Genomic DNA, 23563 nt, shown 5'->3' on the forward strand with positions numbered 1-23563 from the left:
CTGGCTTAATGCACTCTGGGACCTCGGACAATTCCTAGGCTTCCCTAGGGCTCCCTGGATTCTGTGTTCCCTCTCCCCAACCCAGAAGGGGGGGTCAGACTCTGTCCCCTCTTGTAGTCACATACGACAGCCACTGTCCTTTAGTTCAGGGTGAGGTCCCTTCTGTCTCCCACGGGATTCCCCTGGCATAGTAGCACGGACTCCTGTCCCTGGGCCACCTCTCCCATCAGGGACTTAGAGGACCAAAGATCCTGTGAGCCCAAGACCCATGGCCAAGCAGTCACTGTCACTGCAAGACAGAGCTGTCCTTAGCGCCCAGGTCACGACTCAAGCTGTAAGGGAGGTCAAGGCTGAGCTCGTGCTGTGGTTCAGGACTCTACAACAGAAAAGCTCACTTTGCTCCTTTCAGACTCGAGTTCCAGATGCTACCTGCCTCTCTCTCCTCCCTCCTGTCCGTTGCCTTCCCCTTCCTCACCGTGTGTCTCTTCCCAGAAGACCCTCCTGTGCTACGTACGCAACATGATTCCCGCAGCAGCAGCCCCCAGCACCTCCCGCCCAGGATCACAGTTGCCAAGATTCTCACTTCCTGTCCCGGAGAAGCCCCTGCAAAACCGGCCTGACGCACCCACCCACGGTCACTGGGAAGTCACCGTAGGGCTCGGCACCAGCCACGCCCGGTCCCGTGCAGGGCGCTTCAATCCACACCGTCACCTGGGAGGGGACCCACCTGGAATCCGCGTCCCCCCAGAGAAGTATCACAACTGCGACGTGGAAAGACCGAAGGGCCTAAGAACGCCCGCTCGCGAGGGGCAGCGGGGGCTCGGCCCCCAGGACGCGGCACACACCACAGCCTCAGCCGGGCGCCTCCGCAGCGCCGGCGCAGCAGCTCGACGGGCGACGGCGCGCGCCCACGCGTGTCACCCACCGGCTACGCGCCGGTGCCCCGCCTCACCCATCGGCAGCCACGTCCCCCTCCCGGGGCCTCGGACGGGAGGCAGCCGGGCTCAAGGCCGACCACCATCATGAGCACGCCCTGCGGTCCCTCCGGAGACGGAACTCAAAGGCGCAAGCATCTCAGGGCCCCGCCGTCAGGATGGACACGTGCTCGCCGGTGAAGTGCGAGCGGACTTACAAGATCTCCCCGTATCAAAGCACGTCTCCTCCCTCTTCGGCCCCACCCGAAGGCCTCGACCGATACGAATGCAGAGTCAGTCTCGCGGGTGGCTCAGGTCCATGCAGACTACTTGGCAGCCCCGGGGGCCCTGGTCTTACAGCCGCGAGCCCACCTCCCCTGCACGACCGGGTAACGTCGGGTAACATACACAGCGGAGCAGAAGCAGGATCCGCCCCGGGAGGGTCTACCGGGGAAGCAGGGGGCCTTGAAGGCCGAGGGCGGCCGGGGACGAAGCGTTCTGAGCACCGGCTCTGCTGGAAGCAGACGAGCCTTCAGCTTTGCCCTTCGGGTTTTCTAGAACTGCGGGCGGCATCACAGCCACGCTGCTGCCACCTAGTGGCCAGGGCCCCAAGCGCCTGAGCTCCGTGCCTCTGGCCGGGGGAGCGGCCTAGGTGTGCCCTGTAGCGTGCGCCACCAGAGCCCCCAGACCTGGCGTCCCCAGCACAGCGCAGGGACCCAGTCAAATGGCAATCTCGATGAAGGCGGCAGAGACGGACAACAGCCTTAAACGGGAAGACATGGGAGTGAGGTTTTTAAGCAACTGTGTGCCCAAATGTCCACCCTGCCACTCTCCCTGTGGTCCCCTAGGAAGGTATCAAGCTGCCACCACACAGCAGTATGACGCTGACAGGCCCGGGGGGAGTGGGGGCAGCTGGGGTTTTGACCTTCTGCACCGAGAACCGGTGTCCTCCAAAATGCCTCTCGGAAACTCCAGAATGTGTGCAAATTGTGGGCTTTTCCTCTCCTCGCCCACCTCTTTCCTCACCGGCTCTTGCTCTCACTCAGGCTCTGGATCCCCGAATATGCAAAATGCGGTTCTAGCTGCCACGCGTCCTCTGAGGTCGTCACCTACCTCACGGAGCCATCCCCAGCTGCCCTACCCGGAAATATCCACCTCCCTCCGGTGAACGAATAAGTACTTGACTTTGCCATTATCTTCGGTATCACCCGAGTCTCTCCCTGTATTATAACGAGTGAAGGAAGACACTTTAAAGGCACCGCCCAGAGGCCAGCCTGGTGCTTTGCACACAGTAGCTACGCGGTGCCTAGGAGTGTCAACAGAAAAAAGGGAAACAGACCCTGTAAAGCCAGGCGCAGGTGAAACCCCAGCAAATCGCAGCCAGTCTGGGATCCGCCAGCGGGGACTTGGGGTCCCAAGACTCTTCCCTTAGAGCCCGGCCGAGCCCAGCCGAGCGCAGCCCAGGGGAAGCGCTCTTCAACCCCTGGGTTCCAAGCCGGCATGCTGCTCTCAAAACGGCCTCGTGGGCAAGCCATCCCAGGTTATTCCGGCCTAGAGATTAAAGCTCATCTCCGTGCACACTGGTTTCTCGGGAACATGGTCCCCTTACTAGACAAGGGTGGGAAAAAAGACACACAGAAAACGTAAGAGGCCCTAAGATTCAGGAATGACGCCCAGTAGTGGGAGCAGAGTCCGTGTGACCTGCACGTCTGGGCAGATCCCACAGGCGTATGTGCCCTCCGCTCCTCTGGAAAAGCCACCTGCTCCTTCCCGCCCCATCCAGAACCTAGACCGGTGCCCCGGCACCCTGCTGACCCAGAGCACTGCCGATGGGCTCGGTCACCAGGAAGGCAGCGAGCCCTCACCTCGGGAGAGGGCTTTAGGAACCTGCGCGCCGGGGACCGCGCAGCCAAAGGACGATGCGTCACCAGGAGCTGGCTAGGCCCCAAAGGAAACACCACAACGGAGTGTGCTTCCTGGGGCGGCTGGATCTCCGCGAATCTGCCCCCTGCGGCCCGCCTAGAATTGCGAGGGCGGGGAAAGTCTGGCACTCGGCTGATGACCCAGGCGGTTCGAAGGCTTCCCGAGTCACCACAGCACTACTGCCAGCCCGCACGTCAACAAATGTCCCAGATCGAAGGGGGAGGCGGGCGCGCTCTAACCAGACGAATCACGTTCCGACGCTCCCCTTCCACCTCTTCCTCCGCCTACACCTGGGTGGTCGCTCAGGACCCTGCTCGAAACAGGTCTGACGAGCCCACACACCGCGCCCGCCCCTCAGGGCTTCATACACCCATCAGAAACCATCTGGAAAGATGTGCCTGCGCCCGTGGGAGGGTCCACTTCCCCCCCCCCCCCCCGGCCCCCACCTCTAACCTACAACGTCAAAGATCACAGCTGGAAATGACCTTGGAGACCATTCAAATCCCACTTCCGGCCCCCTTTATCCCACTTTCCGGATGGACGGCTTCGAGGGGCACAGGTGCAGCGACGTCTGCACTCCATCCTGCCTCACGCCCCGGGGCCAGGGGACCAGCAGCCGTTGCGTGGGGCGGGGGGACTGTCCCTGTGCAGCTAGAAGCTGCAATTCTGACTGGTCACGGGGCCACCACAGCCTGTCAGAGGAGGCTGTCCTATGTGACTACGGTGTCTGTGTGTCCCCGCCGTGCTGGGCACCACAGCCCCATTCCGGCTTGGGAGGAGCATGGCCTGTCCTAACCGAACGCATTTTTGTTTTAAATTCTGGAAATGAAACATCTGGCACCTGCTCCTTCCTCCTGGCTTTGACAGTGGTTTTTCCCTTCTTTTGAAAGAATCAGTCAATAGAGAGGCTGGCAGAACGGCCCCCATTCTCAGCAACAGCAGCCTCAGGCCTGCTGCTTCCGCGCCCCGGGGCGGGGGGGGGGGGGGGGGGCCTGTGGATCGTCCCTACTGGCACCAGCAGGTGGCTCCATGCGGGCTGCAAGGTCACAACCGGGATGGAAGTGTGGGAACTCCCATCTGACCGGCCCTGCTCCAGGGTCTCCTCTGGGGACCATTCAGTGCAGAACCCCAGTCCCACGGGAGCCGCATCAACCACGCAGACGCCGGGGGCTGGTCTCATGTGGTTAGGACATGCGGTCCCCCGAAGCGCGCTGGGAAGGGCTCGCCGCCTGAGATCCCTGCCGGGTGCCCGGGTCAGGAAGAGGGAGTCAGCCACCTGGTGGTTTCCTTCCCAGCCCCGGTCTCTAGTCCCTTCTACGCCCCACCTCCCGGAAAGTCCTGGCCACACCTCCGTCCGCTTTCCTCCGTGCCTCGGACGCCGCTGGTCCCATCGCCAGGACCTCCAAGGAGCCCACGCGCGGCCTCACGAGACACTCCGTTCGGTGTTTCCTGCTGGCCGCACCTCAGGTGTTCTGTCCCCGGGCGACCCCGCGGGAGAGACGGTCCACCCCGGGCTCTCATCTCTGTTCCGCAGCTAAAACGTTCCCTTCTTCGATGCTCTGCAGCTGCAGCCTCTGACTCGCCGGAGTCCTGCTGCCTCGGCGGCCCCCGAAGCCGGCCCCCGGGACGGTCCGCGCGGCCGCCAGGACCCCTGGCAAAGCCTCCTCCCCGAACAGGTTGATTTTGGCTTCGGCCTCGATGACTCTGGCCAAGCTGGCTGCGTAACTGTCCAGGGACTCGTGCACTTCGGCTTTCACGTGCAAAATAGGGTTCCTGGCAGCATCTGAGGGAGAAGCAGAGACACGGTTAGCGGAGGGCTGGGACCGAGGGCTAGCAGGAATATTCCGGCTGACGCCTCACCGCCGAGGGGGTTGAGGGCGTAGCTTTTGCGGTCAGATCCCCCGGGGCCGAAATCCTCGACTCCCCATTTACTAGCAGGGGACGCCTGGAAGCATCCCAACCGACGCTTCCCCATCTGTAGCGAGAAGGCCCCGGCGCTCCTCTCCAGGAGGTTTCTGCGATCGGTAAACAGGTCCTTCTGAGATGTTCGGGTCTGGCCCGTAAGAAAGGCTTGATAAATACTCCCGGGTGAGGGTATTCAAAATTCTCCATCTCTGAACGAGTTCTCTGGTGTTCCAGCTCCCGAGGACCACACAACGTCTACGCTACAAACTTCCACGATCCTGAGCGTGGGCTCTCTCCCGGCCACACAGGCTCAGACCCCCCAGAGCCTTCGGGTCGGAAGGAACACAGAGGTCTGCGCGCCCCACCCGGGATCAGGACCCCCAACAACTAAAAACAGAGAGAGGTGAGTCTGCAACATCACGCCCAGCGCCGCTCATCACCACTGCCCTCACTGCCAGCTTTCCCGACGGCGTGTCTCCTACCCCTCACGTTCTTCCGGAGAGGAGGCAACATCCACCCATCACCCCGTCTCAGGGAGTCTGCAGCCGGACACAAGAATGAAGCAAAGAGTGGGGGGGCACACGTCGCCTCTCCCTGCCCCTCTCACTTGCGACCCGAGGGCGGCCCTGTTCCTCCCTGCCGGCAGACAGGCCCTCAGAACCGCCATCCCCACTAAGTGGGTCTGAAGGGGCCAGACTGGCCCCCGTGGGCTGGGCGGTCTGGGGGTGGGGGGGGGGGAGTCCCTCATGCTTTGGTTCTGGGCTAATATATCACAGAGCCCATGAGGCTGCAGGACGTCCTCTGTTCCTGAGTCTACCCTGCCGGCAGAGTGGCCCATCTGCCTCCTGAGCTCTGCGACCGCCCCAGTCGGGCAGGAGTCAGGGAGGGGGGCAGGAGAAGAGGTGGGATTCCCTACGATCCTAAAGCTCTGACGGGACCCACGTCGACGGCCACAGTCCGCTGTCCGGATCCCCTGACTCTCCCACATCCCACCCAGTGGTTCTGGCGGCCGCCCTCGCGTGCGGGGATCCAGAGGACAGGGTCTTACGTCGTGGGCGGTCTGGATGGTCCCGTCGCTCTTCTAACACGCCTGTCCGGATGGGAAACCAGACCCTACGTCCCAGAGGCGACAAGGACACGCGGGAGATGAAATGCGGGAGCCCACTCCCCTCACAGGCTCACACGCCCTCATCGACCCCAGGGATGACAGATGGTCGAGGCGACAGCCTCTGCTCAGGGGGGAGCACTCGTGGCGCCACTGCTTCCATTTCCCCGTGAGGAAGCGGAGGCTCAGAGAGGGCAAGTTCAAATTTATACCCACACCGCGTCGGCAAAGGGGACAGACTGTGGAGGGCTCAGAAAGTTTTCTCCAGTCCGGCGGCTTCCCGAGGGAGGACGGGAATCAGGATGGGGGCTGTGTGTGCGCGTGCGCATCTATCTAGAGTCCGACAGCCCCACCTTCCCAGCCCGGGGGCCGCATGCCCCAACAAGGGGAGGCCCGGGGACAAGTGAGGCCGGCAGGGTCAGGGTCGGGAGCGCTCACGGTGGCCGGCACAGCGGGGAGCCCTGGAACGCTGGGGGTGCGAGCAGGGCTGAGCCAAGGAATCTTCCCCGGATCCTTTCCCTCTGCTGCCCCCCCCCGCCCCCTGCCCCGCCCCGCCTCGGGCTGTCCCAAAGCAGTGAGCCACAGACCAACCTTTCATTTGTTCCACTTCATCCTCAAATGTCACCGAGCTCCTCCTCTTGGGGGGGCAAGTACAGTGGGAGGGAGGGTTGTCATCCGACGTGTAGTCCTCGAGCAGCATCACATCTGTCCCTGAAACCAAGGGTGGATTGTGCACACGGAACCAGGGGTGCGAGGTCCTCCTCGCCGCCTCCTTCTCTACCTCTCTCGCCTCCTTGTCCCCACATATTCAATCCCACCAACAGGTGAGACCATGGCCCCACAGCATGTGCAGGTGCCCGAGGGACACCGTGTGCATGGTGTCATCCCGGGGAGTCTGCAGCGGGCCCGTGGGGCTGCCACACACACACACACACACACACACACACAGTGTGAAGTCGGCCGGGCCTGGGTGGGAGGGGCGGGGGCAGGGCTCAGTGCGGGGCAGGGCCCTCGGAGCTCTGTGTTCTGAGGATCCTTCTTACGGTCTGAATTCCTGTCACTGTTAAAATATGTTGTGCTAAATCAACATTTCAAACCGGAAAAGGTAGAGTTCTTTGAGGATCAAAAAAGAATTGAAAAATATACCCCCTAAAAGAGCAGGGAAACAAAGGCAGGGGGGCAGGGGGTCATACTAGAGAGGGCTGGGCTGAGCCGGGACCCTGGCCTGACACCGTCCCCAGCCTCGTTCCATCCCGGTCTCCAGCTTTCAATCCTTCAAGGCCTCAGTGCTGGGGAAATGAGGGAGACAGGGCAGCCCCGGGGTCCTCTTGCTGCTTCAGAGCAAGCCACAGAGGCATCACCGCCTGGCCTCCAGAAAGATCATTCCCTGGGAGTCAGAGCACCAGTTCGCGCTCCACGAGGACCTAGGATCTCGGGCAGGTGCCGAATCCCTCAGCGTCCTCAAGGCTGCGACGCGGGGATGGTAGTTCGGTCCACCTCACGGATTGGCTGAGGACCGTGAGCTGAGACGTGGAAAGATGTGGCACAGCGCTCGGCACACGGCAGGAGCTAATCGGGGAGGCACGACTACAGCCGATAAACGGCGGGGCTGGAAGTCACACACGCTCGGGTCCGTGTGACGGCCCAGGCCATGCTCCTTCTCCGGCTACGACGCCTATGCCTTCTGCCTGGCCACCTCCTTGCTCTTCGGGGTTCAATGTCACTCTCCGAGAAGCTGCTCTAATTCTCCCTTCCAAAGCTGCCCTCCCAGTTATAATCTTTAATAGCAGAATTACTGAAAGCACGTGGGATGACGGGCCGTCTTCCCAGGTCCACAGAAAGTTCCATGAGTCTGGCCAGAGCGAGGGCTGGGCACATAAACATTTGTTGAATGAATGGATGTCACACTGCCTCCGGACCCCTGCTGGTCGTCTGCGAATGGGCAAAGAGCCTGGGGAGTGACCCACAGACCTTCCCTTCCTTCAAATCACACGAGGGACGCAGGGCAAGAGGAGACGGTGTGACGGTGGTTCAACCCGCTGGCTGATGGGTGAAAGAACATTCTCAGGGAATATTCTGCCTCCGGGGAAAACTGTCCGCGCCAGAAGGCCTGGTCTCGGTCCCTGCCCACGGCCTACCCCAGCGTCGAGGTCCCAGGCTGAGGCAGGGGGAGACTCAGGTCAAGGCAGAGAGGAGTTTTCACAAGCTCTGGGCAGCGGGGATGGAGCACCCCCCCCCCCCCACTGCCCAGCCCTCTGCACCTCGTTCCAGCTCAGCCCCACTCCCTACAGCCCCAGGATGGGGAGCAGACGCCTCTGCCCACCGCCTCTCACCAGGGCCTGGTGAGGTGCCCAGCGGCATGCTAGGCGGACTTCCTGAAGGAGGAGCTCGGCCCGCAGGGTCCCCTGGGGGCAGCCACGGGGGACGGGGAGCATCTGTGCCGGGGACGTGTCCCTTTGGGGAGACCGAGTTTTTCAAAGGCAGGGCACAAAGCAGGCCAGGGTGGTGAGCCAGGGATGTGGCCTCAGGGGAGCTGCCGTGATGGGGGCCAGCTACTCCCAGTTCACAGCTGGGGTGCTCCAAGGCTTAGAGATTAAGCAACTTGCCCCAGATGGCACAGATCAGAAAAGGCCAATGAGACACTGAACACCAGGCAGCTGGACCCCAGAGCCCGTGACGGCCGAGGGAGTCACACTCAGGGTAACAACTCACGGGCACGCGGCCTTCAGCTTCTCAAAGGGGCTCGCTTCATTTGGATCTCACAACAACCCCGTGTGGCGGAGAGAAGAGGAACGGAAATCCCGGTTTGATACGGGCAGAAACCGAGGCCCGGAGACGCTGGCGAGCTGAAAGCCGCAACTGGAAAGGCACCTGCGTGGGGAGGTCCCTCCCACCGGCTGCTAAGCGGGCCCCAGGGCATGTGACGCGCGGGAGGCTTACCTGAGTCCTGGGAGCAGCTGAAGCCGGTGTCCCCGGTGCTGCTGCTGTTCCCCAGGGGCTGTCCGCCTGCCATGAGCGCCGTGAGGTGTGGGGACAGGCCCAGGTCTGGAAGGCAGAGTCGGCGCCGTCAGCACGGTCCAGGTCCCGCCAGGGCAGCCCCCGTCCCTCCCACTCCAGCGGTCCCCACCGGCCCCCCCTCCTGCTCTCCTGTCCCCTCTGTCACTCGCAAGCCGTGCCGTCAACCCACCGCAAGACGGGGAGCCCCCGGCCGCCCTCTCCCCCTCTGCCCCTCGTTCCTGCCCCGGGGGCGTGGCTCCCCCAAAGAGGAAGCTCTCCCAACAAGGACACACCCCAACAAGGCGGGTGGCAGGGAGAACGCGAGGCAGCGGTCTTGGGAGACCATCTTCCGGTTAAACGCGCAACGTGGACGCGCCGCGACCTCCTGAGGTCCGAGCGGCAGAGGGGAATCTGCGTTCCGGAGGCGTGAAGCGCCAAGCGGGAGAGAGTGCCCGCCAACGGGAAGGTGCCGACGAGGACCGCGGGCCGGACCCAGGGAGCGGAGGCCGGCGGCCGGGGAGGCCTGGGGGGAGGCCGGTTCTCGCACCGGGCCCGGAAGCTGAGGAACCGGAGGCCAGGAGCCCCCGCGGCAGGTGGGGCCGGAGGGAAAGTGTCTCTGGGCAGGGGCGGGTCCCCTCCTCCGGCTCCGCCCAGCCCGGGCGCCTCGCCTGGGCCGAGGCATCACCGGAGAAAGCGAGAGCACGGTGCCAGGCTGCGGAGGTAACAGTGGGACCACCCTCCCCGGGGGGGCCGAGCACCTCCTGCTCCCGTTGCGGGGCCTCCACCCGCGCCCAGGGCCTCGTCACTGGACACTCCAGGAGAGGCCCCAGCTTGAGAGAAGGAGAAGGAATACCGGAGGAAGAAGGGTAAGAAACGGATCTCAGCAGAGGCCGTGGAGGGAGCTTAAGAAAACAAAGAATTCTGCGCGGGTCCCCAGAGAACACCGGGAGAATGACGCCTCCAGGAACAAAAGAGCCGGACGCTCCGGAGACCACGGAGGTCGCGAGAAGGAGCTCTTAGCAATTAACAAGGCAGCACACAAAGTCAAAGTCCTCTGGCCACGCGAGGAACACCTACGGCCTAGCAGGCCGAAGAGACCGCTGCTACCCACCCCCACGGTCCCCTTACAGATAGGAGATGGCTCGGATCTTTACTGGCTCGGATCTTTACTTCCTTCCTGAGTTTTCAGAGGGTGCGAGGTGATGGAGAAAGCGCTCTCTTGCCTTCGCTGGAGCTAAGGAGGACACGACCGGGGGGGGGGGGGGGGCTTCTCTCAGGACCACCCCTTCACGAACTCGGGAACCACACTGGTGCAGAGGGCCCTGCTGGGTGCTGCTGTAGAGAGGGGCACCAGGGAAGGGCCCAGACATGCTCGTCCGGTCCAGGGCCCCAGCCTCAGAATGTGGCCATGTCTCCGTGGGAAGCCTGGCTCGGGGAGGGGCCCGTGGGGGACAGTCTACTGCCAAGTGGGCTGGCCGAGGCCGCGGTGGGGTTTGGACACCATCTCTGAGGCTGTGGTGAAAGCCGGAACGTGCCCTGGTCTCCGGCAGTGTGAGGAGTCACGGGGGCCAGACCGCCGTGGCCGTGGCCGTGGCCGTGGCCAAGCTGACCGCCTGCGAGCGAGCAGCAGCCAGGTGGCCCCGCAAACGGAGAGGAACAAGACAGACCCTCCAGACCTCTGTTGCTCCTTTGGAAGGGGTCTTACCCCCCTCTTTCCCTCTGCTACCACCGAGCTCAGCACTCCCGGAGGTGAGGGAGGTGGCCCAGAATGCAGGCTCCAGGGACGGAAAGCGGATTTGGCTTTCAGGAGTCTGGGCGGATGCAAGCCAGGCCCACAGGGGGCGTCAGAGGAGGGTCCGCGCTCCCTGGCTCGGCCAGAGGGACAGAGGCCCAGAGGTGGAGGCCGGGCCTCCCTCTTCGGCCCAGAAGGGCGTGGGCATTCCCGGGGCGGGGGGGGGGGGGGGGGGGCGTGGAGCGAGGGCGGCCGAGTTCTGCTCCTTGTCCAACATTCAGGAGCTGGGGAAGGCCAAGTACACAGAGCCCATCGGCCCACACACTCTGTAACCCAAAAGCCTCCCACGAGACTGCTCGTCCCTCAGCGAGGAGGAGGCCACCAGCTGCCACGGACCTGCCCACCAAACCACAGCGGGCGTCCCGGCGTTCTCCCGGCCCCACGGCCTCTGCCGGCACCACCACAGGCGACCTGCGTGGAAAATGCTGGCCAAAAGCCGATGTTTGTTTTGGTGCTGGCTACCCTCTCCCTCCTCTATTCTCTTCCCTCTTTCTTCTCTTTCCCCACGCTTCACTTCAATGGAGGGCAAAACATACACTTTTTGCCTAAAGAGGAGCGATTTTAACCAAATCGGAGTAAGTTACTCAGAGAAATGAAGCCAGACCGTGAATGCAGTCCTGGCTCACAAGTCGTACTTGGCAACAGGGACTTGCAGGGGCAGGGCAATGGCATTTCGGTGGTTACAATACTGGGGTACGGAAAGGTTCTTCTCCTCCTCTGCTCAGAATGAAAACTCCTCTCTTGATCTCAGGGTCATGAATTCAAGCACCATGTTGGGCATGGAGCCTACTTACAAAAAAAAAAAAAAAAAAAAAAGGAGAAAAAGAAGAAGAAAAAAGTCCGCGACTTCCTTCCTCTCTCAAGAAGTAACACTCCATCAGCCCACGAAATAAATCAGTGATGTTGGTTTCTTACTGCCCTCGTGGAAAAGATCTCCCAAGCAATACTACCACTGAGTACGCACAAACCCCGGGGGATTCGTTCTTGAGAGGGAAGGTGGAAGGCCTCTCTATTCCACGAACAGGAACCTTTCTCTCGAGTGGTCTGAGCTGCCCAAAGTCACCCAGAAAAAGAAGAGAACTGTAACCTGAACTAGCTTTTTCCAGTCGATCCAAGAGCCCTCAAATCTCTCTTCCAACGGCTCATCCGGGTGATAATCTCCCTCAAACATGGCCCTAAAAATCCGGCTACTTCCCCATCGGAACAACACGGTAATAACCGCTGGAGGCAAGATCCACCAGTGGATGCTAAGAGTAGTGGGTGAAGGCTGAGGGAGAGACAGGGTATTTGCAGGGCCTCGAAGGCTCTCCCCCAGTGTATTTCTTAATTACAGTGGAAAAACAGTGACTTTATGACGGAGAAACCTGGCAGACCGCCTCGTGAACTGTGCGGACTCAGTGTGTTCCCCCCAAAATTCATACATTGAAGCCCTAACCCCGGTATGATGGTATCCAGAAGTAGGAACTTCAGGAGGTAATCCGGAGCAGATGAGGTCATGAGGGTGGGGGCCTCGTAAGAAGAGACCACAGGGCTTGCCCTGTCCCATCTCCCCATATCCACGTGAGGACGGCAGCAAGGGGACAGCTAGAAGAGTGGTCTCAACCGGGCTCCAACCACGTGGCACCTTGATCTCAGACCTCCAGTCACACCGAAATGTGAGAAATACAGGTCTATGGTTTAAGCCCCCTAGTCTATGGTGTTTGGTGATAGCAGCCTAGCCAAGGCATCACCGAGACGTCAAGGCAACCTAAACCAGTAATAAGACATAATGACATATGTGCCCCTGATGTGATCAGCGGAGAAGACCACAGCACCCCCCCCTCCCCCAGCATTCCTGCCAAAGAACGTAGAACCTCATTCTAAGTCCTGACAACACATCAGCTGAACACAAACCAAGGGCATCCTAAAAACCCCCTTAGCAGTACTCTAAAAAGTGCCAATGTCACAGAAGACAAGGGAAGAGCAAAGACTTGTCAAAGCTTCAGAAGACAAAGGGAGCCATGACCTGATCGCGAACCGGATCCTGGAACAGCAAAAGGACCTGACTGGGGACACAGGGGAAATCTGCCTCAAGCAGTGCATAGTTAACAGCACTGCCCCAATGTTAATATCTTGGTTCGTAACTGCTATGATTCGGCCAGATTGAACGCCAGGAGAAGCGGGGTGGGTGGGAAGTCTCTGTCCTCTCTTCCCAGCTCTTCTCCAAGTCTACAATTATTTCCAAATAAAAAGGGTTAAAAAAAAAAATCTATCCCTGCCTAGAGCGAGTCCTCTGGGTCTCACCAAAGGTGAGAGGATCACCTCCAGAAGCTTGTTAGCTCCCAGATCAGTTAACCGGATGGAGCAGCTTTACACACAGGGACAGTGCCATTTCAAGGCGGCAGGGCGGAGGGCTGGGGTTTTGGCGCTGACACACGTGAATTACTGGCATCGCAGGAGGAAACCGCTGACCAGCATGAGAGGCCTGAAGAGGAGCGCGATCGGGGGAGGAGCAGGGCCGAGGAGGGGAGGAGGATTGCGATGGAGGGGGGAGGGAGCGCGATGGGGGGGGGGAGGAGCGCGATGGGGGGGGAAGAGCGCGATGGGGGGGGAAGAAGCGCGATGGTTGGGTGGAAGAGCGCGATGGGGGGGAATAGCGCGATGGGGGGGGAAGAGGCGCGATGGGGGGAGGAGCCGAGTAAGGGAGGGAGGAGTGCGATGGGAGGGGGAGGAGCGCGATGAGAGGGGGAGGAGCGCGAAAGGGGGGGAGGAGCGTCGAAGGGGGGGGAGGAGCGTGATCGTGGGAGGAGGAGCGCGATGGGTGGAGGAGGAGCACGATCGGGGAGGAGGGGCCGAGGAGGGGCGGGGGTGCCTGAAGGTGGACTCTGCTTTACAGAACACCGACACGAATGGACTGGCCAACAGCAGAGGGGAGCCCGGTCCAATGCTTGGGTTCTTTTGTCTGTAGAAAGGCCAGCGTGCCGTGGCTGGGGACGCCAAAAATGGACTTCTGAACTCTGGTGTCCCCTGCCGAAAGCCGCCTCGGAATCACGGGGCACGCGCCGGGACGTTCCTCCCCCGACGCACACCCGTGCTTGGAGCCTCGAGGCCGCCGTCCGGTCTGAGAGCTCACACCGTCAACACCTGCATAGGGCCTCCCGCCCGAGGTGGGCCTCCCCCTCCCCGCAAGTCCCCAGGTTACCTGTGATCCTGTTGGAAATGCTGAAGAGCCTGGAAGTCCTCTGCCGCTGCACCGAACGGCTTCCCGGTAATACCGATCCCCAAAGCACATGCCCAGCAGCTCCTTGCGAACCGTCTTGTTCCAGAGCCCATAGATTCAGGGGGTGGCAGATGGCGCTGGTAAAGGACAGCCACGTGGCCCAGGTCTCCAGGGTCGGGGAGACGTAGTTCTTCCCCCAGAGGGCCTCAGAGGTGATGACAACCATGTAGGGGCCCCAGGTGACCATGAAGGCACCGACGACCACCAGGATGGTGATGAGGGCTTTGCACTGGTTTGGCCGAATAGACCACGCCCTGAAAGGCGTTCCTCCTACTGCCGGACGAGGAGGTGGAGGTGCTGGAGTTCTTCCTCCCATCCCTCTGGGGTCCTCCTCCACGATGACCACGTTGCCACAGTGCACCTGCGCGCCTTGACCCGGCCACGCGGAAGATAAAGCCTAGCACACCAGCATGACCAGAAAGGGGAAGAGGGCACACCAGATCTGCCAGAAGGCGGTATAGCCGGGCTCCCGGTGCCACGCAGCCACACCATCCACTTGAACTCGTCAAACTCGCCGACGACCACCCAAGAGAGGCGGCAGGCACCGATGAGGGAGTGAAGCCATAGTAGACAAGCGCCATCACGGCGCGTTCCCCCGTGATCTTCATGGGGTACACCATGGGTACAGGACAGCATAGTAGCTAGGGAAAGGACGGAGGGGGGGGCCGGAGAGAGAGAGTCAAATAGAGAAACGCACCTGAACGTGCACCCCGTGCTCTCCAAGGTAGGGAGCTTTGTTGAATTCCTCCATCCAACCCAGTCACGGGGCTCTGAGACGGTCCCTTCTCCCAACTTTTCCCGGACAAGTCACGGACTCTGCCGTGTTACCCCGCTTTGTACGACCCGTCATCGGCCAGGAGCTGGAGGCCAGGATGAACCCAGGGCTCAGGCGGTCCTGTTTCCGAGTCGCGATGCCAGAGCCCAATCATATTCGGGGCTGTGGGTCATCTCGGGGCACCTACAGGAGTCCTAAGGCATCGTGCATGAAGCCAGATCACTTCTGTGTTGCTGACATCAACCTGAGATTGATTCGTTTCCAGAGGGTCATGACAAAGCCAGAATAATATTGACGGACTAGGGGGTTCATTCAATCGATGGACATTTACTGAAGGCCTGCTGAACGCCTGTGCTACGTACAGGAAAGGCAGTGAGAAGACGTGGCGAGAGACAGACCCGTGGGCAGAGTATGCGTCTGGGGCGTAAGAGCTAAATGGAATCCTCACCAACGACTGCTTGACGCGGTGGGTGTTATCATCCCCCTCATTTTCCAGACGAGGGCACTAAGGCAGAGGAAGAATAAGCAGCCTGCCCAAGATAAGGGGAAGAGACAAGACATAAACCCAGACGATCTGGCCCCACAGCCCCCAGTGACACGCCAGCGACTCCTCGCAAACTGTCTTGTCCCGGAGTCCACACAACAGGGGTGATTTTTAATCCCTCGGCCCTGAGCAGAGGAGGAGGCCTGGAGGGCTCCAGGTTCACACTGGCGGGGCACCTGTTCCAGAAGGCGGGTCAGCCCAGGCTTCCTGCGGGAGATGCACATACACCTAGGTCTTAAGAGATCGGAGGCACTGGCCCAGGAGTCGCTGAGGAGGAAGGCAGCTCTGGGGTGCGGGGAGGTGTGAGCCAGCGCCCGCCCCGTGGGAAACCTGCACGGAGCTCGGCACCGCAGGGAGGCGCCGGGGGGGGGGGGGGAAGCCAGGGAGGATTTAGATCATGGGGTTGAAAGTAAACCACACCCTCCCCACCCAGACATTTTACCCAAAGGAAACGCTGTTTAATGAGTACTAGGGTTTCCCCATGAGGGCAGCCTGTGGAAAAGACAGGGGTGGCCACGCTGATGCCACCTGGTACAGACAGGATGGCAGAAAACGAACGGGGCCAAGGATCCCACATCTCCAGTCCCGAGTCACCCCGGGGCACCAGCAGCGCGGGGACAGGGCCCACGGCCTGACTGCCACATGCTGCTTGCCCACCCTCTTGGAAGGAAGGCTTCCCCCATCTACACCCTTTGTGAAAGACTTTCCCTTTTTTAAAAATTTTTTTAAACGTTTATTTATATTTGAGAGAGAGAGAGAGAGAGAGCACGCGCGCGCGAGCAGGGGAGGGGCAGAGAGAGAGGGAGACACAGAATCCGAAGCAGGATCCAGGCCCCGAGCTGTCAGCACAGAGCCCGACGCGGGGCTCAAACCCACGTACCGTGAGATCATGACCTGAGCCAAAGTCAGACGCTTAACCCACTGAGCCACCCAGGTGTCCCTGCTTCTCTTAAAAAAAAAAAAAAAAAAACTGGGGGGCACCTGGGTAACTCAAGTCGGTTGGGTGTCCGACGTCAGCTCAGGTCATGATCTCACCGTTCATGAGTTCGAGCCCCGTGTCGGGCTCTGTGTTCTCAGCTCAGAGACTGGAGCCTGCTTCAGATTCTGTGTCTCCCTCTCTCTCTGCCCCGCCCTGCTCATGCTCTGTCTCTGTCTCTCTCTCTCTCTCTCTCTCTCTCAAAAATAAATAAACATTAAAAAATAAAATGAAAAAAAAAAAGATTTTTAAATAATCTCTACACCCCACATGAGACTTGAACTCACAACCCTGATATCAAGAGTTGCATGCTCCACCGACTGAGCCAGCCAGGCGCCCCTGAAGGGCCTTCCTAACCGGAGGTGAGCCAGGGGCTGCTGCTGTCCGGCTGCACGCTCCCCGGGTGTGGGATCTGAAAAGAGGATCTCGTGGGGACCCTGGGATGGGTCACGGCTATCTATTATTGCACGTGGCCTGGGATGAAACAATCAGTGTCTTACGCTGGTACCTGGGTTTGCATCTTGCAAAGTCCGAGCAGCCCAGGGAAAGAAGCATGCCTTTGGAGCTAGGATCCCTGGGTCCAGAGGGCAGCTCTCCCATCTACAAGCTGTGTGACCTTGGGTGGCCTTCATCTGTAACGTGGGAAGCACAGAAGCCCTGGCCCCAAGAACTCGGGGGCCAGACTGAGGGAAAGGCCTGCGTCGTGCCTCCTCTTCACATGGCGGGGGCGGAGCTTGGTCTCTGCCTGTCCACCGACCTTTCCCCCTTCCTTCCTGAAAACGGGAACCCAGATCGTTCGTGCTGCTCCCAACTGCTATGACTGAACGGGGACACTGGGCCCTTCTGAGTCCCGAGAGATGAATCGGGCCATTCTGGTGGTCTCCTACCTCTTGCCAAGTCATGGCCGAGACACTGACCTGTGTGGCACCATCCCAGCCAACGAAACGTGAGGGGGTCTGCTAGGGTGGGATTGAGGGCTGCCTAGGAGGTTTCCTTCACTCTTAAAAAGAAACAAGGCAGAGATTTCTATTTTTCTCTGCCCTTTTAAACCGTGTGCAGGCGCTCTGACCTCAAGACACCCCAGGGGCAGCAGCGCAGCAAAGCCGGGCCAGGGAATGTTAACTGCCCCAGGCTCCTTTGACCAGCCCTGTTCTGGCGGTTGTAAAAATAATTACAATTAATAAGCGGTCCTCCACACGTAATCCTTCTGGCTATTCTCAACATCCAGGTATTATTATTATTTTATGGCAAGACTCCTCCTTTTCTATAATAAATGGGATTTGTTTCACCCGCTGACTAAGGTCCCGGCCACGAGCAATTCCAGTGGGACGTGACCATAACCTCTCCCAGCTGAGCCCCGAGTCCTACCGGGATGCTGGGGGCCGGAGGCCGGCTCCCGAGGGGTCAGTCTCCCAGAGTCAGAGAGGCCGCCACGGGCCAGGGTGCTGCCCAGTTACCCTCCATTTCATTTTTTGTAAAACTTATATACGATGAAACGCACAAATCTACGGCTCTATCAAGATACAGAACATCCCCCGTCTGCCCAAGGAAAGACACGGATTTTGTAGATTTGAAACCTCATGTTTTAAACTTAGCCTCACTGAGGCCTGCTGCAGGTTCAAAGGAAAATACAGAATGACAGCAGCTCCCTGTGTCCCTGCACGTCATTAGAGGACCGAACAGAGGGGCTTCTTTTGCCTTCCGTGCTCTTAACTGGCTTCTGAAGCTCTGTCTTTTCCCCAGCAGCTCATTTTCAGGCATGAGCCCAAGCACGACCCCAGGTCCCAGAAGAGCCTCCCACGACATCTCGTGTAACCGAAAACTCATTACGCACACAGGGGCTCCTTAGCCCTTAGCTTAGCTAAGCTAAGCTCACTTAGCTGTCCTGCTGCAAGACCGGCCCCTAAGATAGCGACGTCGGTCCGTGTGGCTAAGATGCCTCCACCGCAAACAGGACGGAGCCGAGGCCGACTCCAGCCACCTCGGGGACAGTGCACTACCACGGACGGACGCTCTCCCGGTGGCACTGGTGACCCTGCACCGTAACCACCCGCCCCCCAGAGCCAGCCGCTTTCCCTCACCGAACCCCGTTTTCGGAGCCGGGGCCGCGTCCACCCGCACGTGCCGCGAAAACCCGATGAGCTGCCGGGTTAAGCGACCATGTCACACCCTCACTCGGGGTACAGTTCTCCCCGGGTCACATGACGTTCCCCACGTGGCCGGTTTCGGACACCGACATTCCCACCGAATCTCCCTCCAGTCAGCCATTCTTCTTACGCGGTCTGTTCTCTTTTGGCTCATCTGCCAACTTAGTTTGCGGAGTTCTCTAGCTGGGGTTCTCGGTGGGGACGACGTGTCCCCCCGGGGACGCGTGGCGATGTCTGGAGACATTCTGGGTGGTGACGACTGGGGAGGAGCCACCGGCATCTAGTGAGCAGAGGCCAGGGGTGCTGCCCAGGGCGGCCCCCCATCCCCACAAAGTGTGACCCAACCCACAACGTCAGCAGTGCCAGCTTGAGAAACCCTCGGCCAAACTAGCCGGTTGCTGGACTTGATGGGTGGCTCCCTCTGCAGTCTGCTCTGAGTCCCACCTTCGCCTCCTGGGAACCCGACGAGCTGTCTACCAGCCACGTGAGCTTGGGCAGGTTCACAAAGCCTCACTCTGCTCACCTGCAGAATGGGAGCCAGCCCCCAGTTGCAAGGATTTGCTGGGAGGACTGTGTATTAAGAGCAACCCCTTTCAGTGGAGGTCACGACACCAGCCCCGGCGGGTTCTCTGCTTCCACTTTTCTTTTTTCTTTTTTTTTTTTTTAACATTTATTCATTTTTGAGAGACAGAGACAGAGCACAAGTGGGGGAGGGGCAGAGAGAGAGGGAGACACAGAATCCGAAGCGGGATCCAGGCTCCGAGCTGTCAGCACAGAGCCCAACTCAGGGCTCGAACTCACAAGCCACGGGATCATGACCTGAGCCGAAGTCGGACGCTTAACTGACTGAACCACCCAGGCGTCCCCCCACCCCCTTGCACTTTCAGCTCTCTCCTCTAGTCCTGTTCTCTGTTCTTCTTCCCTCCTGTCCTATTGCTGTTTTTTCTCTCTCCCTCATCCTCCCTCCCTCCCCCTCCACGTCTCTCTCTCTCTTTCTCTCACACACGCACACACACACAGAGTTGCATCTCTAGGTTTCCAATAGACTGGGACAAACATGTGACCTCCAAAATTAGCAAGATAGAGTAAAATTAATGTACTAAAATGAAGCAGGCAGAAGGAGTATATTATGTCACTTAGAAGGGCCAGATCACGTAAACTGGCCCAGTCAATTTGTATCTTTATGCCACATGACCAATAATAAATGACCAATAAAAAGTAAATTGCATCTGCCACCAAGTTACTTGAAAACACGATGACAGCGGTCGGTACGCTGTAATCACCAGAACCGGCCAAGACCCTGCCTGGCTGCACCTCGTGGTGGGGAGGTAACGGTCACCGAGGGGAGGCACAGGTCCCTTCTGGACCGGCTCTGTCACGGGGTGGTGTGGAGTCAGGCCGCGTGGATCAAAGCTCCAGCGGGTAAATGTGACACGTGTGTGTCACCGTGTTTCCAGCCACCACCAACAGCCGGAGAGGGTCTCCAGCCACATAGGATGCACGCCCACACCTCCCCCGAACGGCCCCGGGCTCCTCCTCCCCGCTTGAGGCCCCGCCCAGCACTACCGCATACTCCTTGGTCCTTCCCCTCCCCTCCGCTGTGAGTTCCTCCGCTCATCTGTTCATCTTAGTCATGCATTCCCCGCACTACCTGCTGGAGGCTGTTCCTTCCATCGAAGGGTCTTTCCCAGCTCTTCCAGGCCTGTGCCATCCTACTCGAGGTTAGGACTTACTCAAGTGGCACCTCTTCCGGGGAGCCCTCCAGGCCCTGCCACCCCAAGCAGGACTGGGCCGCGCTAGTTCCCTATGCTTTGTGTCCACACCCACCCTCGCTGGCAGGCCTCTGCCGCCTATGTGTGAACACGTGGGCAAGGTCTGTGTGCTGTGCCCGCTGGTATCCTGCCGCCCTAAGGACCAGGCCCAGAGCCCTTCCTACATGGCCATCCGGCCAGCACCCCCACAGGAGAGAATAAGGCACCAAAAGAGGTCACCCCTCTCTGGGATGGTGCCGTCTGACAGCATGACTGGAGGAGCTGTCATGCTTGCTCGGAACCCTAAATCTCAGCGAGCAACTGAGTCTCCCCCACCTGCCCCTGCCCAGCGGGCACGATTTCCCAACATCCATATACAGATGGCTCCAAGAGAGGCACTTAAAAACCAGTTCCCCAGGGGGGCTTAAGCTCAGCCCCTTAAGCAACGGGTTCAGCTCTTGGTTCGAACGGTTCCTGAGATCCAGCCCCACCTTGGGCTCTGCACTGACACCATGAAGCCTACTTATGATTCTCTCTCCCTTTCTCTCTGCCCCTCCCCTGCTCTCTCTCCCTCTAAATAAATAAACTTAAAAAAAAATCCTCATCTCTCCTCTAGGGTTTGCCCTCACCCCATGTCCCACAGGACCCAGGGCCCAGGAAAGGAAATTCAAAGAACAGTAATTTGGGGGTGCCGGGGTGGCTCAGTCCGTTAAAACTCTTGATTTTGTCTCAGGGCATGATCTCACAGTTGGTTGGTGAGTTCAAGCCCCAAATTAGGCTCCGTGCTGCCGGCCCAGAGCCTACTTAAGATTTTTCTCTCTCACACAAATAAACATTTAAAAAATCAACAATTTTTTAAAAACATGGAAATTGGAACAATGGCGAGATCCCATGTCTCCCCACTGCCAACAAAGTTCAAATTACTTTTTTTTTTTTAATGTTTTATTTATTTTGACACAGAGAGAGACAGAGCATGAGCGGGGAGGGGCAGAGAGAGAGGGAGACACAGAATCTGAAGCAGGCTCCAGGCTCCGAGATGTCGGCACAGAGCCTGACGCGGGGCTCGAACTCACAGGTCGTGAGATCATGACCTGGGCCAAAGTCCGATGCTCAACCGACTAAGCCACCCAGGCGTCCCCCAATTACTTTTTTTACTGTTACATAATCAGTCTTGATAGGATGCCAACGAACAGCTACTGGAGTAAAAGTCTATCCAGTCTTCTGGAAAACAACCTGCCTTTTACACACGAAGAATCGCGAATGTGTGTTTCTTCTTACCAAAACCACAATTTCACCACACACATGTTCCTCCAAGTAGGAAGCTACAAAGGGACTGTAAAAATAAATTCTACCTCCACGGGATGGCACAATATGGAACCATTAAAAATCATGTTCTTCTGATACATGAATTTAGCAAAGTTGCAGGATACAAAATCAATGTACAGAAATCAGTTGCATTCTTATACACTAATAATGAAGCAACAGAAAGACAAATAAAGAAACTGATCCCATTCACAATTGCACCAAGAAGCATAAAATACCTAGGAATAAACCTAACCGAAGATGTAAAAGATCTGTATGCTGAAAACTATAGAAAGCTTAGGAAGGAAATTGAAGAAGATATAAAAAAATGGAAAAACATTCCGTGCTCATGGATTGGAAGAATAAATATTGTCAAAATGTCAATACTACCCAAAGCTATCTACACATTCAATGCAATCCCAATCAAAATTGCACCAGCATTCTTCTCGAAACTAGAACAAGCAATCCTAAAATTCATATGGAACCACAAAAGGCCCTGAATAGCCAAAGTAATTTTGAAGAAGAAGACCAAAGCAGGAGGCATCACAATCCCAGACTTTAGCCTCTACTACAAAGCTGTAATCATCAAGACAGCATGGTATTGGCACAAAAACAGACACATAGACCAATGGAATAGAATAGAAACCCCAGAACTAGACCCACAAACGTATGGGCAACTAATCTTTGACAAAGCAGGAAAGAACATCCAATGAAAAAAAGACAGTCTCCTTAACAAATGGTGCTGGGAGAACTGGACAGCAACATGCAGAAGACTGAAACTAGACCACTTTCTCACACCATTCACAAAAATAAACTCAAAATGGATAAAGGACCTGAATGTGAGACAGGAAACCATCAAAACCCTAGAGGAGAAAGCAGGAAAAGACCTCTGTGACCTCAGCCGTAGCAATTTCTTACTTGACACATCCCCAAAGGCAAGGGAATTAAAAGCAAAAATGAACTACTGGGACCTTATGAAGATAAAAAAACTTCTGCACAGCAAAGGAAACAACAAACAAAACTAAAAGGCAACCAACAGAATGGGAAAAGATATTTGCAAATGACATATCAGACAAAGAGCTAGTATCCAAAATCTATAAAGAGCTCACCAAATTCTACCCAAAAAACAATTAACCCAATGAAGAAATGGGCAGAAAACATGAATAGACACTTCTCTAAAGAAGACATCCAGATGACCAACAGGCACATGAAAAGATGCTTAACATCGCTCCTCATCAAGGAAATACAAATCAAAACCGCACTCAGATATCACCTCACGCCAGTCAGAGTGGCCAAAATGAACAAATCAGGAGACTATAGATGCTGGCGAGGATGTGGAGAAACGGGAACCCTCTTGCACTGTTGGTGGGAATGCAAATTGGTGCAGCCGCTCTGGAAAGCAGTGTGGAGGTTCCTCAGAAAATTAAAAATAGACCTACCCTATGACCCAGCAATAGCACTGCTAGGAATTTACCCAAGGGATACAGGAGTGCTGATGCATAGGGGCACTTGTACCCCAATGTTTATAGCAGCACTCTCAACAAGAGCCAAATTATGGAAAGAGCCTAAATGTCCATCAACTGATGAATGGATAAAGAAATTGTGGTTTATATACACAATGGAGTACTACAGGGCAATGAGAAAGAACGAAATATGGCCCTTTGTAGCAACGTGGATGGAACTGGAGAGTGTGATGCTAAGTGACATAAGCCATACAGAGAAAGACAGATACCATATGGTTTCACTCTTATGTGGATCCTGAGAAACTTAAGAGAAACCGGTTCATGGGGGAGGGGAAGGGAAAAAAAATGAGAGTGGGAGAGAGCGAAAGCATAAGAGACTCTTAAAAACTGAGAACAAACTGAGGGTTGATGGGGGGTGGGAGGGAAGGGAGGGTGGGTGATGGGTATTGAGGAGGGCACCTTTTGGGATGAGCACTGGGTGTTGTATGGAAACCAATTTGACAATAAACTTCATATATTGAAAAAAAAAATCATGTTCTTAAAGGGCACGTGACAACCGCCGGAGGAAGGAAATGCTCCCCATCACTTGTTAAGTAAAAAAGCAGCTCACAAAAACCACATGGGCCATAAAGCCTATTTTAAAAATGTACTGTAAAAAAAAAAATGTACTGTATGCAACCAAAAATTACTGGGGGCAAATATACTAAAAA

General features: G+C 57.7%; 1 protein-coding gene and 1 long non-coding RNA gene across 2 annotated transcripts in view; one reads left to right on the top strand and one right to left on the bottom strand.

Annotated features, from left to right (window-relative positions):
• Positions 1-133: 133 nt before the first annotated feature.
• On the top strand, positions 134-12721 carry LOC115505584. Its single transcript, XR_003966067.1, has 3 exons — positions 134-205; positions 1627-1633; positions 12711-12721. It is a non-coding gene; the product is annotated as an uncharacterized LOC115505584 (long non-coding RNA).
• Positions 982-23563, bottom strand: part of GPR161 (G protein-coupled receptor 161) — a 51787-nt gene continuing 29205 nt past the window's right edge. Inside the window, 11 exon segments of the mRNA XM_032591851.1 lie at positions 982-4620; positions 6439-6558; positions 8788-8892; positions 13818-13869; positions 13872-13952; positions 13954-14130; positions 14132-14220; positions 14223-14384; positions 14387-14461; positions 14464-14514; positions 14517-14536. Of these exon segments, the coding sequence (XP_032447742.1) occupies positions 4355-4620; positions 6439-6558; positions 8788-8892; positions 13818-13869; positions 13872-13952; positions 13954-14130; positions 14132-14220; positions 14223-14384; positions 14387-14461; positions 14464-14514; positions 14517-14536 (1198 nt within the window). The 3' untranslated portion in view covers positions 982-4354.

The sequence above is a fragment of the Lynx canadensis genome, chromosome F1 (genome assembly GCF_007474595.2).
Source record: "Lynx canadensis isolate LIC74 chromosome F1, mLynCan4.pri.v2, whole genome shotgun sequence".
Classification (NCBI taxonomy): Eukaryota; Metazoa; Chordata; class Mammalia; order Carnivora; family Felidae; genus Lynx; species Lynx canadensis.